Source organism: Dreissena polymorpha, chromosome 3 (assembly GCF_020536995.1).
Source record: "Dreissena polymorpha isolate Duluth1 chromosome 3, UMN_Dpol_1.0, whole genome shotgun sequence".
Taxonomy (NCBI): domain Eukaryota; kingdom Metazoa; phylum Mollusca; class Bivalvia; order Myida; family Dreissenidae; genus Dreissena; species Dreissena polymorpha.
In genome coordinates, this window is record NC_068357.1 from 72,121,614 (window position 1) to 72,142,657 (window position 21,044).

Consider the following 21,044-nt stretch of genomic DNA (forward strand, 5'->3'; position numbering starts at 1 on the left):
ATCCATAATAAGCACAAAGTGTCATCCCTGATTATATTCTGTGTAGACTGCATAGGCTGATTATAGTCTATGTGGACTGCATAGTCTAATCTGGAATGATACTTAATGCACATTCATAAAGCCGGTTTTCCCAGAGACCAGCTCAAAACCTCTAACCAAACTGTCCCAGAGACATTCAGGACACAAACCAGTCCATTGTGTTCCCTTTCAGAACATGCTCCCAGAAATATGTGGAACTTGCAGTATTTTACATGGCAGAGGCAATAACCTGTATGTTGCATGAACCAAATACCCCTGCTTTTATATGCACACATATGTATTGATTCCTATATTCACCTGTATGCATTCATTGTATGGCTTAATTAATATTGGTGCTTATGCTAATATTAATGTTTAACCCTAACTGAATTGTATGCTTGTAACCTTTAACCATGGTTATTCTGTATTTTTAATTAATTTCATAATATTGGTATAATGGTAATAAGTATATTGCTTGGGCAGTTTATAAATATACTTTACCATATACATGTATTTGCTTTTGATATACAGAAACAGAAGCAACAAAATATTATCATAATATTATTTGCACATTTTAATTTAACCATATTTATTCCTTTATTACACAGCATTCCATAGATATCTTGCAATTTTCAAACAAATTTACAGTGAATTATGTAGCAAATATAGAGGCATTTTGTACCAGAAGCTCTTTCAAAACATAGTAAATTGATATTTAACATTTAGTTTATCACAAATATAGACCATTATGAATTGTGTCAAGACTAAAAGCACACTTTTATAATTATGTTTGCTGTTTTAATAAGTACATTAATTTTCATTAAAAATATTTATACATGGATTTGTATTATAAAATATGATACAAAATTCCTAAATTATTGACATGATTCGTTTACATTCTAAATACATAATTGATCCTTAAAAAGCACTTGCTTTAACACGAGTCAGTGTGTATTTGCGTACAAATGATATCTGCCAGTGCTCATTTTTACTGAACATTACAGACAATGTAGTTGTCATTTATAAATTAAGAATAGGATAACCATCAAAAGCCTTTTAATTATTCTATTTATTTATTTGAAAAGTGTAACAATGCCCATAATTATGTTGACTTTTGCATAAATGTCTTATATTAAAATTAAAAAAAGAAAAATGTCATTGACCTTTAAATTTCTTATCCATTTACAGCGAATTGGAGTCGCAAGTTCGACGGAAGTATTCGACCGCGTACAGGTCTGGTGTTTGTTGAGCCACATGTCTATAATGACCTGATCCGTGAGGAGAAAGAGGCGAAACAGCAGATCTCCTCCGAGGTGCGGCAACATCTGTCCAATGGGCATGCAGCCCAGAACGGTGACCTAGATTCTGAACTCTCTTGAGTCACCTGATAGTATTTTTGTTAAATGCTTAGTAACTTGATTTCGGTTTGTACTTAATGCATAGGACTCTGTCAGGAAATAGAAACTGTTAACTATATGTAAAATGTTCTGTTTTGTTTTTTACTATTTAGGAGCAGGATTCAATTGTTTAAAATACTTAATCTTATGAAGCGTGATATATTTAAGGGATTTATTTATTAATTCAGAGCATGTTACAATGTTACACTCAATTTATTTTTATTTAAACTAGCTTAAATTCAGTTAGAAATATGTTTTATGTTTGGTACTCATTTGCTTAAAATACTCATTTAACCCTTCCTACTCAGAAGCAAAGTGACAATGGCTATGTGCAAACAGCATAAAACCCAAACAGCCTGTGAGTAACTCGCAGTCTGTTCAGGTTTTTGCTGTTTGCTGCTCATCAGTATCTTAGGGTTGGAAATGAAGCCTTTAAAACTTTAATATAGTTAGAAAGGTCTTTAATTAAATGTAACTTCCTTAGGGACTACAAATGCATACCAATACTTATCTAAGTGATAAAGGGTTAACAAGCTTATGTTAGTATTCTACTTATGATAAAATAGTATGATACAAATGTAAAGATTGTGCTTTTTAATAAGGAACATTATGCACTTTGTTACATTTATTTATTACAACAGTTATAAATACTAGCTTATGTAAACAATGTTTTCATACAGACAGTTATGATTGTATGCATTCAATTATCTTTCATATAAATTTTCATTGTTTATTTGGTTGTCCTGCTTAAATAACTTTGTGTGTATGAAGAAAATGTTGAAGATGAATTGTGGATTTTTTTGATTTCACAATGCTTTGTTAAAAATAGCACATGCACCCTGTACTAGGAGCGTGTTACCATTTGTGTATTTTAATACATTAATATTTAGTCAACAGCTGCCAGTAAATCCAGGTTTATGCCATTTTTTGCTGATACCTTGAGCCTCATTGGTCATATGCCAGTTTAGGAAACTGGTTATAATGGTGGTAATAATTTTAAGTTGTTTTTCAATCATTGTACATTCAAAACGTGCATCCAAATTTGCAATACCATGTAACAAATTAAATAATATTAAGATATATGAATACTGTGATTAATTTTATTAATAGTTGGTGGGCTAAATTCATATCAGATCTAAATATTATAATAAATAATAAATTATTTGTCATTAAATAATTTAAAGTAAATCACAAAAAGCTGATCAATGTTGAAAGGATCTTCAAATGTTTTGGGTTGACTATCCTAATTTGGAGCCTTTTTGAAACAAGGCGAAATACCATTGTATTTCACTCATGATTCTTTTGTTAAGAATTGAAAAATTATTTCTTGTTAAGAATTGAAATATAATTTCATTTCTTTTAAAATCATAGTTTTCTGATATCCTATTATGCTGAAGCCACCTCATGTATTGTGTCTTATATCCCAATATGGCATAGCACCTTTATGTTTTGTGTCTGATATCCACTTATGCAAAGACCTATATAATACATGTATTTGATAGGTCTTTGACTTATGCTTTAGCCATCACATTTTTTGTGTTTTGTTTTATTAATTATTATCATTAGTGTTCATGAGCACATTTCAGCATCAATGTTCAGATATCTTTGTGCTCTTGCATTTCATATATTTTCACTTTTAATAATATTAAATAAATTATGAACATTCATGATGTGAACACGACATGAACAACCTTTGACTTTGAAATGCAATTACTGGTGATTATCCGGCAAATGTGATGTCACATTTACTCCATGGTCATATCAGCTATCTCATGTCCAAAAATATATGCTAAAAAATATTGGCAATTAATTGCATTGAAATCATTGCTTTTTATATTGATCAGTAATATTTCTATTAGAAACAATTCCTGTACAATATCAGTTTCTGAAGATATTTGTGGACTGTAATGTTGTTTTTTTTACTACTTTAAAATGCTTTACATTTGGGTCAGGTTCTGGGAAAACAGGCCTTAATGCATCTGCATAAAGTATCATTCCAAATTAGCCTGTACTGTCGGCTTTTATTGATCTATAGTTTATGTCTATTTATGTCTATTTGTTTTTTTCATTTTGAATGATGTAGTCTCATATCTAGATCTGTTTCTTACCTCGTTATTTTATTGATTGTTTCCATCAAAGCATCTGGTGATTTTAAGCATCAGTACATAAACAAGAGATAACTATGTTGGATATTATATAATCAAGTAAAATACCCATTTCTGTGTTTTCAATCTTAATTCAAAAACTTTAAAACAGTTAAATAAAACTAGTTTTGTACAATAAAATTATACAATGGATAAACAGGTATGTGTAAGAAATTATGCAGAAATGTGTGTATCAGTGTGTATATTTATTTAGTTATGTTATGGCACAATTGATTTTGCAAGCTTGTGCTGCTGTTTTTACATTATCTGGCACAGACATTTTGTGGCCTGCATTAAAGAGTCTGTTGTTTGTGTTATGTGTCTGTTTGAATTATTATTGGTATAAAATTTACATGTTAACCATGTTTTCCTGATTCTGTGATATTGCTTCATGTGATATGAAATAACAGCAATTTTAATTTACAAATATTTGTTCATGCTTTAGTTATAATACTGTTTTAAACTGCATGTACTTGGATATTTGAGAAAAATAAACTACTGGAAGCTGTATACGAAATTTGTCATGTCCTTTAATTGATATCCCAAAATTCGCTTAATAATTGTAACCTTGCATATGTAATCTTTCAGTCTGAGAGTTTTTAAATGTTGCTTCCTGTTGAAAAAAAAGGACTTTCATATTCAAATGATCACTTCAATATACGAAAAGATTATTCAATAAAGTCACCTCCAGAATATACATGTAAAGATATCTCAATTGAAATGTAATATAATTGGCATGCTGTAGATGACTTATGGAACTTTAATCTAATAAAATGTTCATAGAAATTACCATTGCCAAAAAATTGTGGAGCAGACCTTCAATTGACTCAAACCAGGGAATTTTCCCTTTAACTTAAGAATGCTCAATGCAGCGGAGTGAGCCCATCACTTAACCAGTATGAGTTTCTCAAAATCACTAATTTTATAGAGAAATTATCATCTTGATCTCATGGTAAGTGACGTTGGTGAATAGTGCTAGCATACAGGAATTGAAACCGACCCTCCTGCTTAAATTTTCTTCTTAGTGGGCTATGAGGGCAACTTCAAGTTAAAAACATATTCAAAGTTGAAACTAGGTAGGAATTAAATAAGTAATTGCTCTCATATCTGTATTGTGTGTAACCTAAAGGCTGGAGTGTCGCCTACTTCAGAACAACAAAGTCTTTGAAAGGTGTGTAAAAAATGTCGTTTTGTAATATGTTATTGGCAAATATAACCTTTCAAACACAACATACAGATGTTAACATGATTTTTCATCATTTTTGTAACAACAATGATTTGTTTCGATATTCGATATGATTTACGCCCATAAATAAGCTACTATATTGATATTTCGGACGATGCATTTTCGGATACTTGTTAGGGGGATGCGAATGAAATGTTTATAGTTACACCATTAAAGAAGGAACAGTTAATCGATACCTGCATCCATACTATTGCTTGCATTCTTTCAATAAGTATAAACGTAGTGGATGTGTTCATCTATAGTAATAAACTTATTTGCATGTTCATTTTTGATACCGCTTATTTCACAGGTACATGTACTTGAAAAAAATTTTTGGTCCTTATATATATAATAAGAGTAAAGTTATCCAACGATGATTTCACAGGTGTATTGAATAACACAATCCAACCGCATGAAAGATCAAACAATGCACACATGTCATTGTGATTGCCGGCAGGAAGCGTCCATCTATGATAAAACACCTTTTATTTGATAAAAATCCACCAAGTATGTCCAGAAACAGCTAAGTTTCACAAAAATGACCCCAAAATTGCAGTGTGTAATTCTGGACGTCCAGCTGTCAGTAATGAATGAAGGCTATTTTTGGTCGATTTTTTACAATAAAACAACAACTTTGCGATAAACTCCACGCCTTCATTCATTACTGACAGCTGGACGTCCGGAATTACACACTATGATTTTGGGGTCATATTTGTGAAATCATCGTTGGATACCTTTACTCTTATTATATATATAAGGACCAAAAAATTTTTTTTCAAGTACCAGTGGCTTATTTATTTATCAGCCTAAGTCAATGAATATGACCACTGAGAAGTAATACAGACAAAGTTGCATTACTCAGACACTTCTTTAAAAAAATGACACACTTGAATGATCATTAGGCACTTTTATTCTTAGAAAAAAACAAACCCGAAAGATGAAATTTCAAATTTGCTCAATAGTATTTAAATACATTTAGATTGCATGCGAGTCTGGCATTATAAGAAGAATGATGTATTCATGCAAACTATGTTGTGCTTCCAAAGCTGTTCACTGGTAAATGTTAGGATATTGAAGCCTGAAATTCACATGGAACATATTGTGACAAAAAAACACAAAAAACAAGCATTTTGTATCGTGTTAAATCTATGTTACCAGACCATATATAGCGCAGACATTCTGGCTTTTATTTGTTTAATTTAGTTTTTCGAAATATTGTACAAACTTTTTGTTGATTTTGAGTGTTTATTTGCTCTTAATTTGCTACGTATTTAATTGCAAAACCCATTTAAATATTCTTTCACATTCCTTGTTGGTGAGATGTTCAGTTACAATGCTCAGTTGGGACTGAAACTCTTCATCAGAGACATGTAATTGGTCAATAAAATTCCAGACGGATTCACTTCTGTGCCCTTGATTGACATTGACAGTGACTCAAGTTTGCCATCAACAATTTTAGTTTTATTAAGGCCAATCATAGTTGACAGCAGGCATCCCTGAGTCTGCTGTCCTTGTTTATTTTTATGTCCCCCACTATAGTAGTGGGGGACATATTGTTTTTTAGCCCTGTCTGTTGGTTGGTTGGTCTGTTGGTTGGTTGGTTTGCGCCAACTTTAACATTTTGCAATAACTTTTGCTATATTGAAGATAGCAACTTCATATTTGGCATGCATGTGTATCTCATGAAGCTGCACATTTTGAGTGGTGAAAGGTCAAGGTCAAGGTCATCCTTCAAGGTCAGAGGTCAAATATATGTGGCCCAAATCGCTTATTTTATAAATACTTTTGCAATATTGAAGATAGCAACTTGATATTTGGCATGCATGTGTATCTCATGGAGCTGCACATTTTGAGTGGTGAAAGGTCAAGGTCATCCTTCAAGGTCAGAGGTCAAATATATGTGGCCCAAATTGCTTATTTTATGAATACTTTTGCAATATTGAAGATAGCAACTTGATATTTGGCATGCATGTGTATCTCATGGAGCTGCACATTTTGAGTGGTGAAAGGTCAAGGTCAAGGTCATCCTTCAAGGTCAAATATATGGGTCAAAATTGCTCATGTAATGTCACTTCTGCAATATTGAAGCTAGCAATTTTATATTTGAAATGCGTTTGTATCTCAAGGAGCTGCACATTTTGAGTGGTGAAGGGTCAAGGTCAAGGTCATCCTTCAAGGTCAAACGTCATATAGGGGGACATTGTGTTTCACAAACACATCTTGTTTGTGTGCTCTTATTTCTGTGACTCATTTTTTATTTACAAAAATGCATTCCTTTAAAGCTGAAAAAATAAATAAAGTTTTCTGACAACATTTAAAAAGAATTAAAACGGAAATTGCTTGATTGATCTAACAATGTGTTGTATTTAACCTGATTTAATTGAGTAAGGTTCTCATGGCTGCATAAGCTTTTCGCTTTTATTTGTTCACTTTTTCTTTTAATTCAATTTTCCAACAAAATTAAAGCATCTTTTGTTTTTGGATTTTTTTCGGACAGCAATTGGGATTTTTTTAATTCTCAGTGGTTGGGAAAGTGCCAATCTTTATTGTATAAAAAAGGAAAAATTGTTGAAATACATGGCATAATTGTACTAGCCAAAATCTGGAAAATTTGTGGAAATTTTCTGGACATTAAGTTGACTTAACCAAAATTGTGGAAATTGAAATTGCAACTGTTCAAGTCAATTTGGAACGTGGGTATTCTTATTGACCATGCCTTGAACATAACCTTATGTGTGCACAGTACCGGTAAGCACTGTTCTTATTTAAAGTCATTTCAAATTCTGCTTGAATGCTACATAAACAAACTACATGTATTTTCACAAATGAGGCAGAAGTTAAAGTCTTTTTGAATTATAACGTAATTGTCTTTATTTAAACTTTTTTGAAATGCTACTGCACACATACTTACCTCAGTTGGTGTGATTCAAGTTTAACTGTAAGTATAATAGATCTACCGGTACATTTAAAAAAGTTTTCATATAGGAAACATTTCACTCATTTTCTTAACCGCCTGCCATAATATTGATAATGTCATTACAAACAAACAATGTTGGATGGCCTCGGCCTAAATTAAAAAATTTAATGTTGATGAATTTACGTTTACTCTTTGCCTAAACAGGTATTAATCAGTATATTTTACTTAAAGGGAATATGTATGATCTTACTTATTTTATTCACAGCAAATAAAACCATGAATTAGAAAACAAGTTTAGAAGAAGTGGTGCCAGAACTTTAACACAATTGGACTTTTTTTAGAAATGCATATAACTTTCTTTTGTATTGTCAAACATTCATTCATGTACAAGTGACATATACACTTTTAGGAGATACCTACTTTTTTATGTCCCCCACTATAGTAGTGGGGGACATATTGTTTTTGCCCTGTCTGTTGGTCTGTCTGTTGGTCTGTCTGTTGGTCTGTCTGTTTGCGCCAACTTTAACATTTTGCAATAACTTTTGCTATATTGAAGATAGCAACTTCATATTTGGCATGCATGTGTATCTTATGGAGCTGCACATTTTGAGTGGTGAAAGGTCAAGGTCATCCTTCAAGGTCAGAGGTCAAATATATGTGACCAAAATCACTCATTTTATGAATACTTTTTTAATATTGAAGATAGCAACTTGATATTTGGCATGCATGTGTATCTCATGGAGCTGCACATTTTGAGTGGTGAAAGGTCAAGGTCAAGATCATCCTTCAAGGTCAGAGGTCAAATATATGTGGCCCAAATCGCTTATTTTATGAATACTTTTGCGATATTGAAGATAGCAACTTGATATCTGGCATGCATGTGCATCTCATGGAGCTGCACATTTTGAGTGGTGAAATGTCAAGGTCAAGGTCATCCTTCAAGGTCAGAGGTCAAATATGTGTGGCCCAAATCGCTTATTTTATGAATACTTTTGCAATATTGAAGATAGCAATTTGATATTTGGCATGCATGTGTATCTCATGGAGCTGCACATTTTGAGTGGTGAAAGGTCAAGGTCAAGGTCATCCTTCACACGGTCAAGGTCATCCTACAAGGTCAAACATCATATAGGGGGACATTGTGTTTCACAAACACATCTTGTTGTTCACATAATTTCTTACAACACTAAGACATTCCTTGCTCCTTTTTGTTGACATTAAAATCATATATACTCGCAATGAACAAGACTGACTCTGTGTTCCAATTGCTATAATGTTTTCGTCCTTCAGCAATAGGGCTAGTAAGCTGTGACAATTAACAATATAAAGTAACTATTTAAGAAACATGTCCATCCATCTACACTTTAATAATTTTCTTCCAAAAAAAAGCTTCTCCAGTTGATAAAATTTCACTGACATTTACTCAGAAGGAAATCTGCAACATCATATACTGACGCATGTTAACAGCTGTTTCTTTCATCAAAACTGTTGCCATTTTATTAACCAGGTTTTTCGAAGAAAAAACTGGTTATTAGATTGGCGAATGTTGGCAGGCGGGGCCATAACTCTGTCGTTCATTGTCAGATTTTAAAATCATTTGGCACATTTGTTCACCATCATTAGAAGGTGTGTCACGCGAAAGAATTACGTGATATCTCCAAGGTCAAGGTCACAATTTGAGTTTGAAGGTCAAAAAGGGCAATAAATGAGCTTGTCCGGGCCATAACTTTGTCGTTCATTGTCGGATTTTAAAATCATTTGGCACATTTGTTCACCATCATTAGACGGTGTGTCGCGCGAAAGAATCACGTCGATATCTCCAAGGTCAAGGTCACAATTTGAGTTTGAAGGTAAAAAATGGCCATAAATGAGCTTGTCTGGGCCATTACTATGTCATTCATTGTGACATTTTAAAATCATTTGGCACATTTGTTCACCATTATTGGACGGTGTGTCGCACGAAAGAATGACATCAATATCTCCAAGGTCAAGGTAGCCACAACTAAAAATAGATTGATTTTGAAACAACTATGTAACTATGAAAGGATGATAACTCAAGAACGCTTAGGCCTAGGGTCATGAAACTTCATAGGTACATTGATCATGACTGGCAGATGACCCCTATTGATTTTCAGGTCACTAGGTCAAAGGTCAAGGTCACAGTGACTTGAAATAGTGAAATGGTTTCCGGATGATAACTCAAGAACGCTTAGGCCTAGGATCATGAAACTTCATAGGTACATGTACATTGATCATGACTGGCATATGACCCCTATTGATTTTCAGGTCACTAGGTCAAAGGTCAAGGTCACAGTGACTTAAAATACAAATGTAGTAAAATGGTTTCCGGATGATAACTCAAGAATGATTACGCATGGGATCATGAAATTTCATAGGTACATTGATCATGACTGGCAGATGACCCCTATTGATTTTCAGGTCACTAGGTCAAAGGTCAAGGTCACAGTGACTCGAAACAGTAAAATGGTTTCCGGATGATAACTCAAGAATGCTTACGTCTTGGATCATGAAACTTCATAGGAACATAGATCATGACTGGCAGATGACCCCTATCAATTTCAGGTCACTAGGTCAAAGGTCAAGGTCACAGTGACTCGAAACAGTAAAATGGTTTCCGGATAATAACTCAAGAATGTTTACGCCTAGGATCATGAAACGTAATAGGTACATTGATTATGACTGGCAGATGACCCGTATCAATTTTCAAGTCACTAGGTCAAAGGTCAAGGTCACAGTGACTCAAAACAGTAAAATGATTTCCGGATGATAACTAAAAAATAATTAGGCCTAGGATCATGAAACTTCATACGTACATTGATCATGACTGGCAGATGACCCCTATTGATTTTCAGGTCACTAGGTCAAAGGTCAAGGTCACAGTGACAAAAACGTATTCACACAATGGATTCCCCTACAACTGGCAGCCCATATGGGGGGCATGCATGTTTTACAAACAGCCCTTGTTTTCTAATTGAAATCAAGGTCAATTTTACACAAGGGGGTTAACAATACACATTTTGAATTGTCTCCCTTTAGCAGAGTTTTTTTCAAATGAAAACCTGGTTTTGTGATTGTTTTGTCCCTTTTTTTGAGAATATTTTGTCTAAGCTCTCCAAACAGCATACATTTTAGATCTCCAACATAAAATTCTATATTCTTAAAAACACTTACATACCACTATCTGACAACAAAATAAAAATTCTTTATTGTATGGCATTCTTGGGATTTGTCACTTTTTGGACTTTTTTCTCTTGTAAATCAAACATTTTCTCCTGTAACTTTAAAAGAAATGAAAGCTTGTGTGACTGATGATCATTAGAATAATATGTTTATCAGAATACAAAGTAATGCACCTGAGTACTAAATTGCATTTTTACTGATACCAGTTGCTTTAATTTATGGCTCTTTTTTATCCCGTGCCAAAGGCGGAGAGATATAGTTTCGGTTTTGTCCGTTCCTCAGTCTGTTCATCCCTCTGTCACAATTTTTTTAGGTCTATATCACACAAATTATATAAGATTTCAACATTAAACTTCATAGGTGTATAGATAAATGAGGAGAAGGCAGGTGATGTAACGCATTTGCTTGTTACTCATGATTTTAAGGTAGTAGACCTCAAAATAATGAACTTTGTGTAGTATTGCATAATTTTAAAGTTGCTGTTGCCCAACTGTCTCCAGTGCGTAAATCAAAACAAAGAATTCTTTCTAATATGCACCTCACAATACCTAATGCCTTAATGGTGTAGAGGTAAAGCATTCGCTTTTGCATCCAAATGTCAAGGGATCAATTCCTGCAGGAGGCAAACTAGTTTGAAACTAGGTCAAAGGTCACAGCTGTCACAATAAGTGTGGAAATCGTTTCTGATCAATAACTCGTCAACGCATTGACTGATTGGCTTGATACTTCACATGTGCATTGGCCTTGGACAGTAGATGACCCCTATATAAATTGGGGTCACTAATTCAAAGGTCAAGGTCACTGTGACATTAAGTGCTAAATTTGTTTCTGTTCGATATGTCATCAAAGGATTAACTCTAATGGTCAGTTTTGTTGCAAATTGTCCTGTGCCATGGACCCATTTAGGAGGGCATCTGTCTCCGATCCCTGAGCTGTTGTTAGCTCACCTGTGCACAATGTGCTCATGGTGAGATTTTGTGATCGCCTTTAGTCCATCGTGCGTCGTACGTTGTTAGTTGTCCGTTGCGCGGCGTCAACATTTGCCTTGTTAACTCTCTAGATGCCACATTTATTGTCCAATCTTCATGAAATTTTGTCAGAAGATTGGTTTCAATGATATCTTGAATGAGTATGAAAAACATGGCTGCCAAGGGGCGGGGCATTTTACCTTATATCTCTATATATGGCTATAGTAAAATCTTGTTAACACTCTAGAGGCCACATTTATAGTCCGATCTTCATGAAACTCGGTCAGAAGATTCATCCCAATAATATCTTGGATGAGTTAAAAAATGATGCTGGTTGGTTGAAAAACATGACTGCCAGGGGCTGGGCATTTTTCCTTATATGGCTATAGTAAAACCATGTTAACACTCTAGAGGCCACATTTATTTTCTGATCTTCATGAAACTTGATCAGAAGATTTGTCCCAATAATATCTTGTTATCTCAGATGAGCAACTTTGGGGCTTTCAGGCCCTCTTGTTTTTAAATATATACCTAACAAAAGTCTTTATCAATCTTTAGGTTCATATGAGCGAATTTTGTAATTGAATGGTAATTAAAAAAAAAGAGAAAAAAAGGTTTTCAATTAAGAATGTCTTTGAAACCTTAATCATTTGATAAATTTTTCTTAAACTTGGATTTGGATGTAGAATACTTTGGCTTCAGGATATAGTTGAAGAACAGAAAACTAAATTTTGTTATAAGAATGCTAGTAGTTAAAGGGACTGTCCAACAGATTTTGGCATGTATTAAAGCTTGTCATTAACTGCTTTAAATGCTTTATATTGATAAATTTAAACAATTGAACTAAAAATCTCCAGTTAAAAAAATAAGAATACAATTTATAAAAAAAGAAGAAAAAACGTTAACCTCCACAGGGCTCGAACCACTGACCCCTAGAGTCATGGAGTAAAATGTCTCCCGACTTTACCACTCGACTATCCACGCTCACTTCAAATGCGGAGGTATTTTTTAGCTATATAAGCAATCCTCGTAGTTCGCCAAAATATCGATTCGCATCCAACGACGCTTTTGACTGTTGGACAGTCCCTTTAATGAAATAAACTTGAATTATGGACTTGTATCATGTGTTATTCTTCAAGTGTAGATATAACTACTACAGTAAAAAACACACACAAGCATTAATTTATTCATTAGCAATGGGACTTAATCACCTGAGTATTTTGGTGCAGTTTATCTAAGATTAGCACAATTGTGGCTCTTATACAAGAAAAAACAACCTTTTATGATATTTTTATGCTCCCCCTAAAATTTTTGGGGGGAGCATATAGTCGCTGCTTCGTCTGTCTGTCCGTCCGTCCATCTGTGTGTCTGTCCATGCACAATTTTTGTCCGGGCTATTTCTCAGCAACTAATGACCGGAATTCAATGAAACTTTATGGGAAGCTTCACTACCAAGAGGAGATGCATATTATCAGCGGGTTCTGGTCGGATGATTTTCACAGAGTTATGGCCCTTTTAAATTTTCCATTAACTGTACATACAGTGCAATTCTTGTCCGGGCTATTTCTCAGCAACTAATGACCGGAATTCAATGAAACTTTATGGAAAGCTTTGCTACCAAGAGATGTGCATATTATCAGCATGTCCTGGTCGGATGATTTTTATGCTTCCCCAAAAAAATTTGGGGGGGGGGAGCATATAGTCGCCGCTTTGTCTGTCCGTGTGTCCGTCTGTCTGTCCGTGTGTCAGTCTGTCAGTGCACAATTTTTGTCCGGGCTATTTCTCAGCAACTAATGACTGCAATTCAATGAAACTTTATGGGAAGCTTCACTACCAAGAGGAGATGTGCATATTATCAGCTGGTTCTGGTTGGATGATTTTTCACAGAGTTATGGCCCTTTGAAATTTCCATAAACTGTACATAAAGTGCAATTCTTGTCTGGGCTATTTCTCAGCAACTAATGACCGGAATTCAATTAAACTTTATAGGAAGCTTCACTACCAAGAGGAGATGCGCATATTATCAGGGGGTTCTGGTCGGATGATTTTTCACAGAGTTACATGTATGGCCCTTTGAAATTTTCCATTAACTGTACATATAGTGCAATTCTTGTCCGGGCTATTTCTCAGCAACTAATGACCTGAATTCAATGAAACTTTATGGGAAGCTTCACTACAAAGAGGAGATGTACATATTATCAGCGGGTTCTTGTAGGATGATTTTTCATAGAGTTATGGCCCTTTGAAATTTTTCATTGTACATATAGTGTAATTCTTGTCCGAGCTATTTCTCAGCAATTTATCACTGGAATTCAATGAAATTTTATGAGAAGCTTCACTACCAACAGGAGATGTGCATATTATCAGCTAGTAATGGTCGGATGATTTTTCTTAGAGTTATGGCCCTTTGAAATTTTCTATAAACTGTACATATAGTGCAATTCTTGTCTGGGCTACATGTATTTCTCCCCAACTACTGACTGGACTTCAATGGAGCTTTATGGGAAGCTTAACTACCTTGAGGAGATGCGCATGTTATTAGTGGGTTCTGGTTAGATGAGTTATTGCCCTTTGAAATTTTTTAAGTTGCTTAACCATCCATCGTATTATTTTGTCTAAAGTTATGCCCCTCAAGACGTTTCCTTAAATCTGAATATATAGTGCAATATTGTGACAAAAAAACCTTGGGGGGCATCACCTGTCTCTGACGGTTTCTTGTTCACAGAGTTATGGCACTTTGAAATTTTCCATTAACTGTACATATAGTGCATTTCTTGTTAGGGCTATATCTCAGCAACTAATGACCGGAATTCAATTAAACTTTATGGGAAGCTTCACTACCAAGAGGAGATGTGCATATTATCAGCGGATTCTGGTCGGATGATTTTTCACAGAGTTATGGCCCTTTCAAATTTTATATAAAAAAATTCTTGTCCCCCTAACTACTGTGCCCTGAAGACGTTTCCTTTTATCTGAATATATAGTGCAATATTGCGACAATGAAAAACTTTGGGGAGCATCACCCGTCTCCGACGGTTACTTGTTCTTTTTATGCTCCCCCAAAATTTATTTTGGGGGGAGCATATAGTCGCCGCTTCGTCTTTCTGTCTTTGTGTCTGTCCGTGCACAATTTTTGTCCGGGCTATTTCTCAGCAACTAATGACCGGAATTCAATGAAACTTTATGGGAAGCTTCATTACCAAGAGATGTGCATATTATCAGCTGGTTCTTGTCGGATGATTTTTCACAGAGTTATGGCCCTTTGAAATTTTCTATAAAAAATTATTGTCCCCCCAACTACTGTGCCCTCAAGACGTTTCCTTTTATCTGAATATATAGTGCAATATTGTGACAAAAAAACCTTTGGTGAGCATCACCCATCTCCGATGGATTCTTGTTTTATCCAGCATACAAAGTTTGAGATTGGGTATAATGGAGTATCTGTGCTTAAGTTTGTCTGTCAGATCAAATTTAAATTTTATAGAGCAAACTTTTTCTCATTTCGGTGGGGCTTTGTAATATCTGTTAACAACTGAGGTCAACAATGACTATGTCCCTTTGGCAAATGTCTAGTTTTCTTTTAAGTCTGATTTCATTTGAATATATTTTCAGAGAAGGGCTGCTTCATAATGGATATTGGCTCACCTAACCAACGGAAAGCATATGATCAAACCTGAAGATGAAAAGAAAAAAATGAGTTGTGCTATTTAACATATTTGTAGCATTTTATGGTTGACAGACTGTCACTCATATAGATTGATTATTGAACATTTTTAGGGGAGAAAGCCTTACAATATGAATCATGATGATCGATTGATGGACCAATGAGGCAATAGCTTTGAAAGTAACTCGATGAAAAATGTGATTACAAGAACAAGGGATGTGAGTAACGGTTACTGGTTTATAATATACGTTTCTTGAAGTACCTGTAAAGTGCATACCATAAAAGTGTCTGTCTGAGAACAGTGTTAATATTTCTGGTAGGGCATTACAAAATAAAGTAAAAAGTAGCAAATATAAAAAAGTAACAAAAACCTGACAAAAGTGTGGTGGAGTGACTGGCATGAATTTAAGGCAATAAGTGATTAAACTTGAGAAAATAATGTGCAACAATATATTTGACCAGTTGCAAAGGCATGGTTTGCTATTCTTTTCTTTTTGAGGATTCAAAGAAAATTGATTGGGTTATGCAATTGTGTCCTTATGTGATTGACAAGTGACAACAAGGAAGTACGAGGGTCTACTGATGCTGTGTGTTGTTGCAGTTGTTTTATAGTTCTTCCATGCCTAAGGCTACATAATGTGAGGACTTTGAATTTACTGATGCAAGGGGACTAAAGGACCATCTGAATTGTTCAACTGTATTGTATTGTTAGACATTGTAGAAGAAAATCACTTATTTTAGTGTTTGTTTTTTTCAGAGTATTCTGTGTTTAATATTTGCTTCAGATTTTTGTCTGAAGTTAACATTGCTGCATATAACTTAAATATTATGCATTGGTATGATTAATTTGTAAAATTACATTGTTCATATGGCCATATAAGCATTGATTTTCTTATAATTTTTTGTGCAAAACATCAAGCATTTATCTCATTTGAATATCAATCAAAGTTTTAACTTGCCTTATATTTTGAAGTTAAATGGTTTGTTATGTACTAAAAGCAAGTTTTGATTCTTATTTTTTGTGGATTGTTAAATGATAATTATTTTAATATTTAAGTTGCCACTATTACTTGACTGTTTGGGTTATAATTTTGATTTGTTTAACCTTATAAATTTGGTGCTATTTGATAAAGATTTGTTTTGTTGTTGAAAACATAATTTTATTTTAGTTGTTAATGGCATTGCTTTACAGGGATATTTAACAGTAGTAATTGTTTTTATTAGACAATCAACACTATTTACTGTTTTGTCTTGATAAAAATAATTCATCAGTTTACGTATGTATTATAGTTTTGTTTGTTCATATAGATTTATATTCAGTGCAATAATTCTGTTGTGCAATTTTTGTTTTAAATTATGAGGTCTTTTCAGTGCCTTTGTTGGGGCTTTAAAACGCTCAGTAATGTTTTCAAAATGTGTTTTAAGGCATTACGCAGTCCCCATTCAGCCTATGTTTTGGTGCTCACTTTGTTCACAATATTTGGTGTTCCATTTATTGCCAAGGACTTACCTCTGTCTAAACTGTACATGAAGTTCCATACAGAAGATGAGATATATGAAGTTGCTAAAGACTTAAATGCTCAACGTGTAAAGAATGCCTTTAGCTACTTTGAGAAGCTTGAAAGTGGGAGTTCCCAGGCCTTCTATGGCTACAATATCGGATCTAACTCTCCTCCAGACATTGTTGTTGCCATACTGACTGTGAGTCGTCAAGGGAACCTTCAGAACACCCACTACCTGATGCAGACAGCAGCAATCGTTGACCGGATCATTAAGGAAGACACACTCTTCACAGCACCAATATTATTCATCTGTAATGTGGACCCGTCACCAGGCCAACACAAGGACGCTGTATTGCTGAAAAACTACATGCCTTTTGTTGAGAAAAATGGTTCAAATAGTTTCAATGAAACATTCAAGCCATATAGTTATCGATCTATGCACAAAGATGTTAAGAGAGGCCAAGAAACAATGGACTATTTGTTTTGCCTGAATGTCTCGCAGTCCATGGGATCCCCATATGTTCTCTTGCTAGAAGACGATGTCATCCCGTATTCAAACTTGTTTAAGGTACTTCACTATACATTACAGCGTCACAAACTAATACATTCTAGTCATTCTGAAAGTGCTACAAGCCAAGCACGGATGTTTTCTTTCTTAAAACTTTACTACCCTGAGCGCTGGCAAGGTTTTGCAAATGAGGCAGACAGAATACTAGAGCTTCTTTGTTATGGATTAGTTGGTGGGTCATTGTTGTTGTTTACAATTTTTATTTGTTGGCCCAAAAGTGAGCCGAGCTATGCAGCAAAACTCTTCTATTACACCATTGGATTTTCCATAACGATATATTCTGTATTGATAATTGATAGACACAACGTGATGGATTTACGTCGAATATCGCCACAACTATTTCGGTTTAGACCAACCCCTGCCTGCTGTACTCCTGCCATGCTGTATACCTCGGAAATTATTCCAATACTGATTGATCACCTTGTTGAACAGTCACATCTAAACAAAGACCTGGCCATTTATGATTTTATTGACAAAAATCATATTCCCGGATATTTTTTGGAACCGAATTTAGTGAGGCATATTGGTATGTTTTCATCACTACAAGATTCCCACAAACCGCCTTTTGAGTTTATATTTCATTTAGAATAGAGCAATATGCAAATTTAACTTTTATATGTGAACAAATCTGTGCCAAGTTGTTTCTAGTGTTACTGTAATGTCCAGTATACATTAGAGTTTCAATTTGAATGAAGCTAATTACATTTATGTTGAACAAATTAGGCTATTATGAGCTTAATTAAGTTGTTATGCAAATTATATATTTTTCAAACTTGAGTCAGCAATGTCCTTGTAATATTATTTGTATTGTAATACAACATTTTCACATATTTTATTTATTTTTGAAATATTTTTTTGTTCAATTCTTCAATATGTATGTCATGAACTATTACATTTAGACATTGTAGTAGGGAATGCAAAGCTCTATGTTCACACAAGCTACAGGGTGCTGCTTATAAGGAGCAGAGTGGACAGCTAGACCAGTCTTGTTATCTTGTCTAATGATTTGCTTAATCCAATATATTTCATAGTATTTATAATAACACTTTATAGTTAGTTTAAGCAATCCATGTAGTCTTCATTCCATAACATTCAAAAGAGTGGTCCCTTTTTAGCTCACTTGAGCACCAAATGCTTAACCCTTAGATACCAGTATGTATTTTGACCCACTTGTAGTCCAAAAGAAAGTTAAATTCAATTAATGACCATTCTTACTAGATTCAAGTTTGTATGGCCTCATTTCCAACCATCAGATACTGATGAGCACAAAACAGCATAAAACCTGAACAGACTGCAAGTTACTTGCAGGCTCATCTGGTTTTATGCTGTTTGCACATGGACATTTTCACTTTGCCCTGAGACGGAAAGGGTAAATATGAGTATTCCTTTGTCTGCACTTTTTTTTCATCCAATTGCTCAAAATATTTATCTAGACAATATTTGAGCTAATATTTATCTGATCAATAATTTATCTAAACAATATATAGACTTGTTATGAATCGGGTAAAATGTGCTCAGAAAATAGGTTACATTTTTAATTTGTTAGAAAAAAAATGTTACCACTCCAGAAGCTTGATGTATGACTTAATCTGGATGAAACTTGGTCAGCATGTTTATCTGAATAATGTAAACACCAACTTGGAATCTGGGTCACATTTGTCAAAACTCTTGATGAAACTTTGTCAGCATGCATGTCTGGATGATATCTAGGCCAAGTTTCAAATTTAGGAATGTGCATCGAGAAACAAGATCACTAGGTCATATCTTTAATTTTACCACTCTAGATGCCAAATTTATTACCGGCTCTTGATGAAAGTTGATCAATAGCTTATCTGGACTATATCTAGGCTGAGTTTAAATCTGGGTCATGTGCATCACAAAACTAGGTCATCAGGTCAATCTTAGAAAAACCTTGTTACCACTCTAGAAGCAACATTTATGACTCAGTATTGATACCTTGGTCAATGTTCATTGTGACAATTTGAAGGTCATGTTTGAATCTGGGTCAAGTGGGGTAAAAACCTAGGTCACCAAGTCATGTGTTAACAATTTTTCCATGAGCTCAGGTGAGCGCTTGATGACCATAATGGCCCTCTGGCTGTGTTCAGTGGGGCCGAAAGGGGTGGGGTTCAAGAAAAAGGAGCAGAGCAAACCTTATTTGCTCGAAGTCATTCCTGTATTCTTTAGCTTTATTGCAAAAAAAATTTGCACCTGGGTTTCAACCCATAAATTATTTCTGTATTCTCCAGCGTTATTGAAAAAAAACAAAACTTTTTGATCCTTGGTTTTAGCTTTTGAGATAAAAATCTAACTGGTTGGTTTCTATATATCACTCCCACTCTGGTTGTATAACTTTGAAGACTATTTTTACCACTCTGTAAGGTATTTTCCAAAATATATTTTTTTAGGGTATGCATTATTTTAAATTTTTAAAGATTTAAGAGAAAATTAAGGCATTATATTCTTTCTATTGTCAAGAGCACTTCTTACAAACAGTCTTTATAATTCTTTGTAAGTTTTGAATCTATTCATGATGCTTTGTTTTATACATTGGATGATGAAGTCTGTAGCCTTTTAGTTTTTAAGCTATTAATGGTACTATTTCAAATTGTTAACTCAATCTTGTAATGAAACTTGAATAACATACATGTACATTACTTTTGTTTCGTAATTTATACATGTACAGATAATAGATTTTTTTATGTTCTGATTGAAGAATAGTTTTAGCTTTTTGTACTCAAGGACGTTTAAGAAATAGTTTTGTATTTATGATTGTTAAGGGCTGAGTAAACAACAATTAATAGTTGTGATGAGTTCGTACACAATTACATCAAGTCAGGAGAATTGATAAATAGTTGAAGCCCTTTGTACTCGGGGACATCTATGAAATAGTGTTATATTTATTCTTGTTTAAGGATCAATAAACAACACTGAAGAGTTGTAATGAGTTTGTGCACAGTTACACCAAGCCAGGATCATTGAAGAATAGTTTTAGCCTTTTGTACTCAGGGACATCTTAGAAATAGTGTTATATTTATCATTGTTTAAGGATCAATAAACAACAATTAAAAGTTGTGATGAGTTCCTACTTGTACTCAGTTAATTATACCCCCATTACTGGTAATGGGGGCTATATAGGAGTCACTTTGTCGGTATGTCTGTCCCGAAAATTTCATCCGATCTTCACCAAACTTGGTCAGAAGTTGTATCTAGATGATGTTAAGGTCAAGTTTAAATATGGGTCATGTCGGGTCAAAAACGAGGTCACAGGGTCACTTAGTGCGTTTTTAAACCGAAAGTTTGTCCAGGACCATAATTATGTCATTTATCGTTAAATTTTAAAATGACTTGGTACATTTGTTCACCATCATGGGATGGTGTGTCGCGCAAAAGTACGTCTATATCTCCAAGGTACTAGGTCATACTGAAGTTCAAAGGTC

General features: G+C 34.3%; 2 protein-coding genes across 2 annotated transcripts in view; both read left to right on the forward strand.

Annotated features, from left to right (window-relative positions):
• Positions 1-4,069, forward strand: part of LOC127872325 (uncharacterized) — a 92,156-nt gene extending 88,087 nt beyond the window's left edge. The window contains exons 21-22 of the mRNA XM_052415655.1: positions 212-270; positions 1,207-4,069. Of these exons, the coding sequence (XP_052271615.1) occupies positions 212-270; positions 1,207-1,397 (250 nt within the window). The 3' untranslated portion in view covers positions 1,398-4,069. The remainder of the gene's footprint in view (positions 1-211; positions 271-1,206) is intronic.
• Positions 4,070-4,693: 624 nt separating this feature from the next.
• On the forward strand, positions 4,694-20,678 carry LOC127874720 (post-GPI attachment to proteins factor 4-like). Its single transcript, XM_052419259.1, has 2 exons — positions 4,694-4,730; positions 15,483-20,678. Exon 2 carries the CDS (start codon positions 16,891-16,893, stop codon positions 18,193-18,195), a length of 1,305 nt encoding a protein of 434 aa, XP_052275219.1. The 5' UTR covers positions 4,694-4,730; positions 15,483-16,890; the 3' UTR covers positions 18,196-20,678.
• Positions 20,679-21,044: the final 366 nt, after the last annotated feature.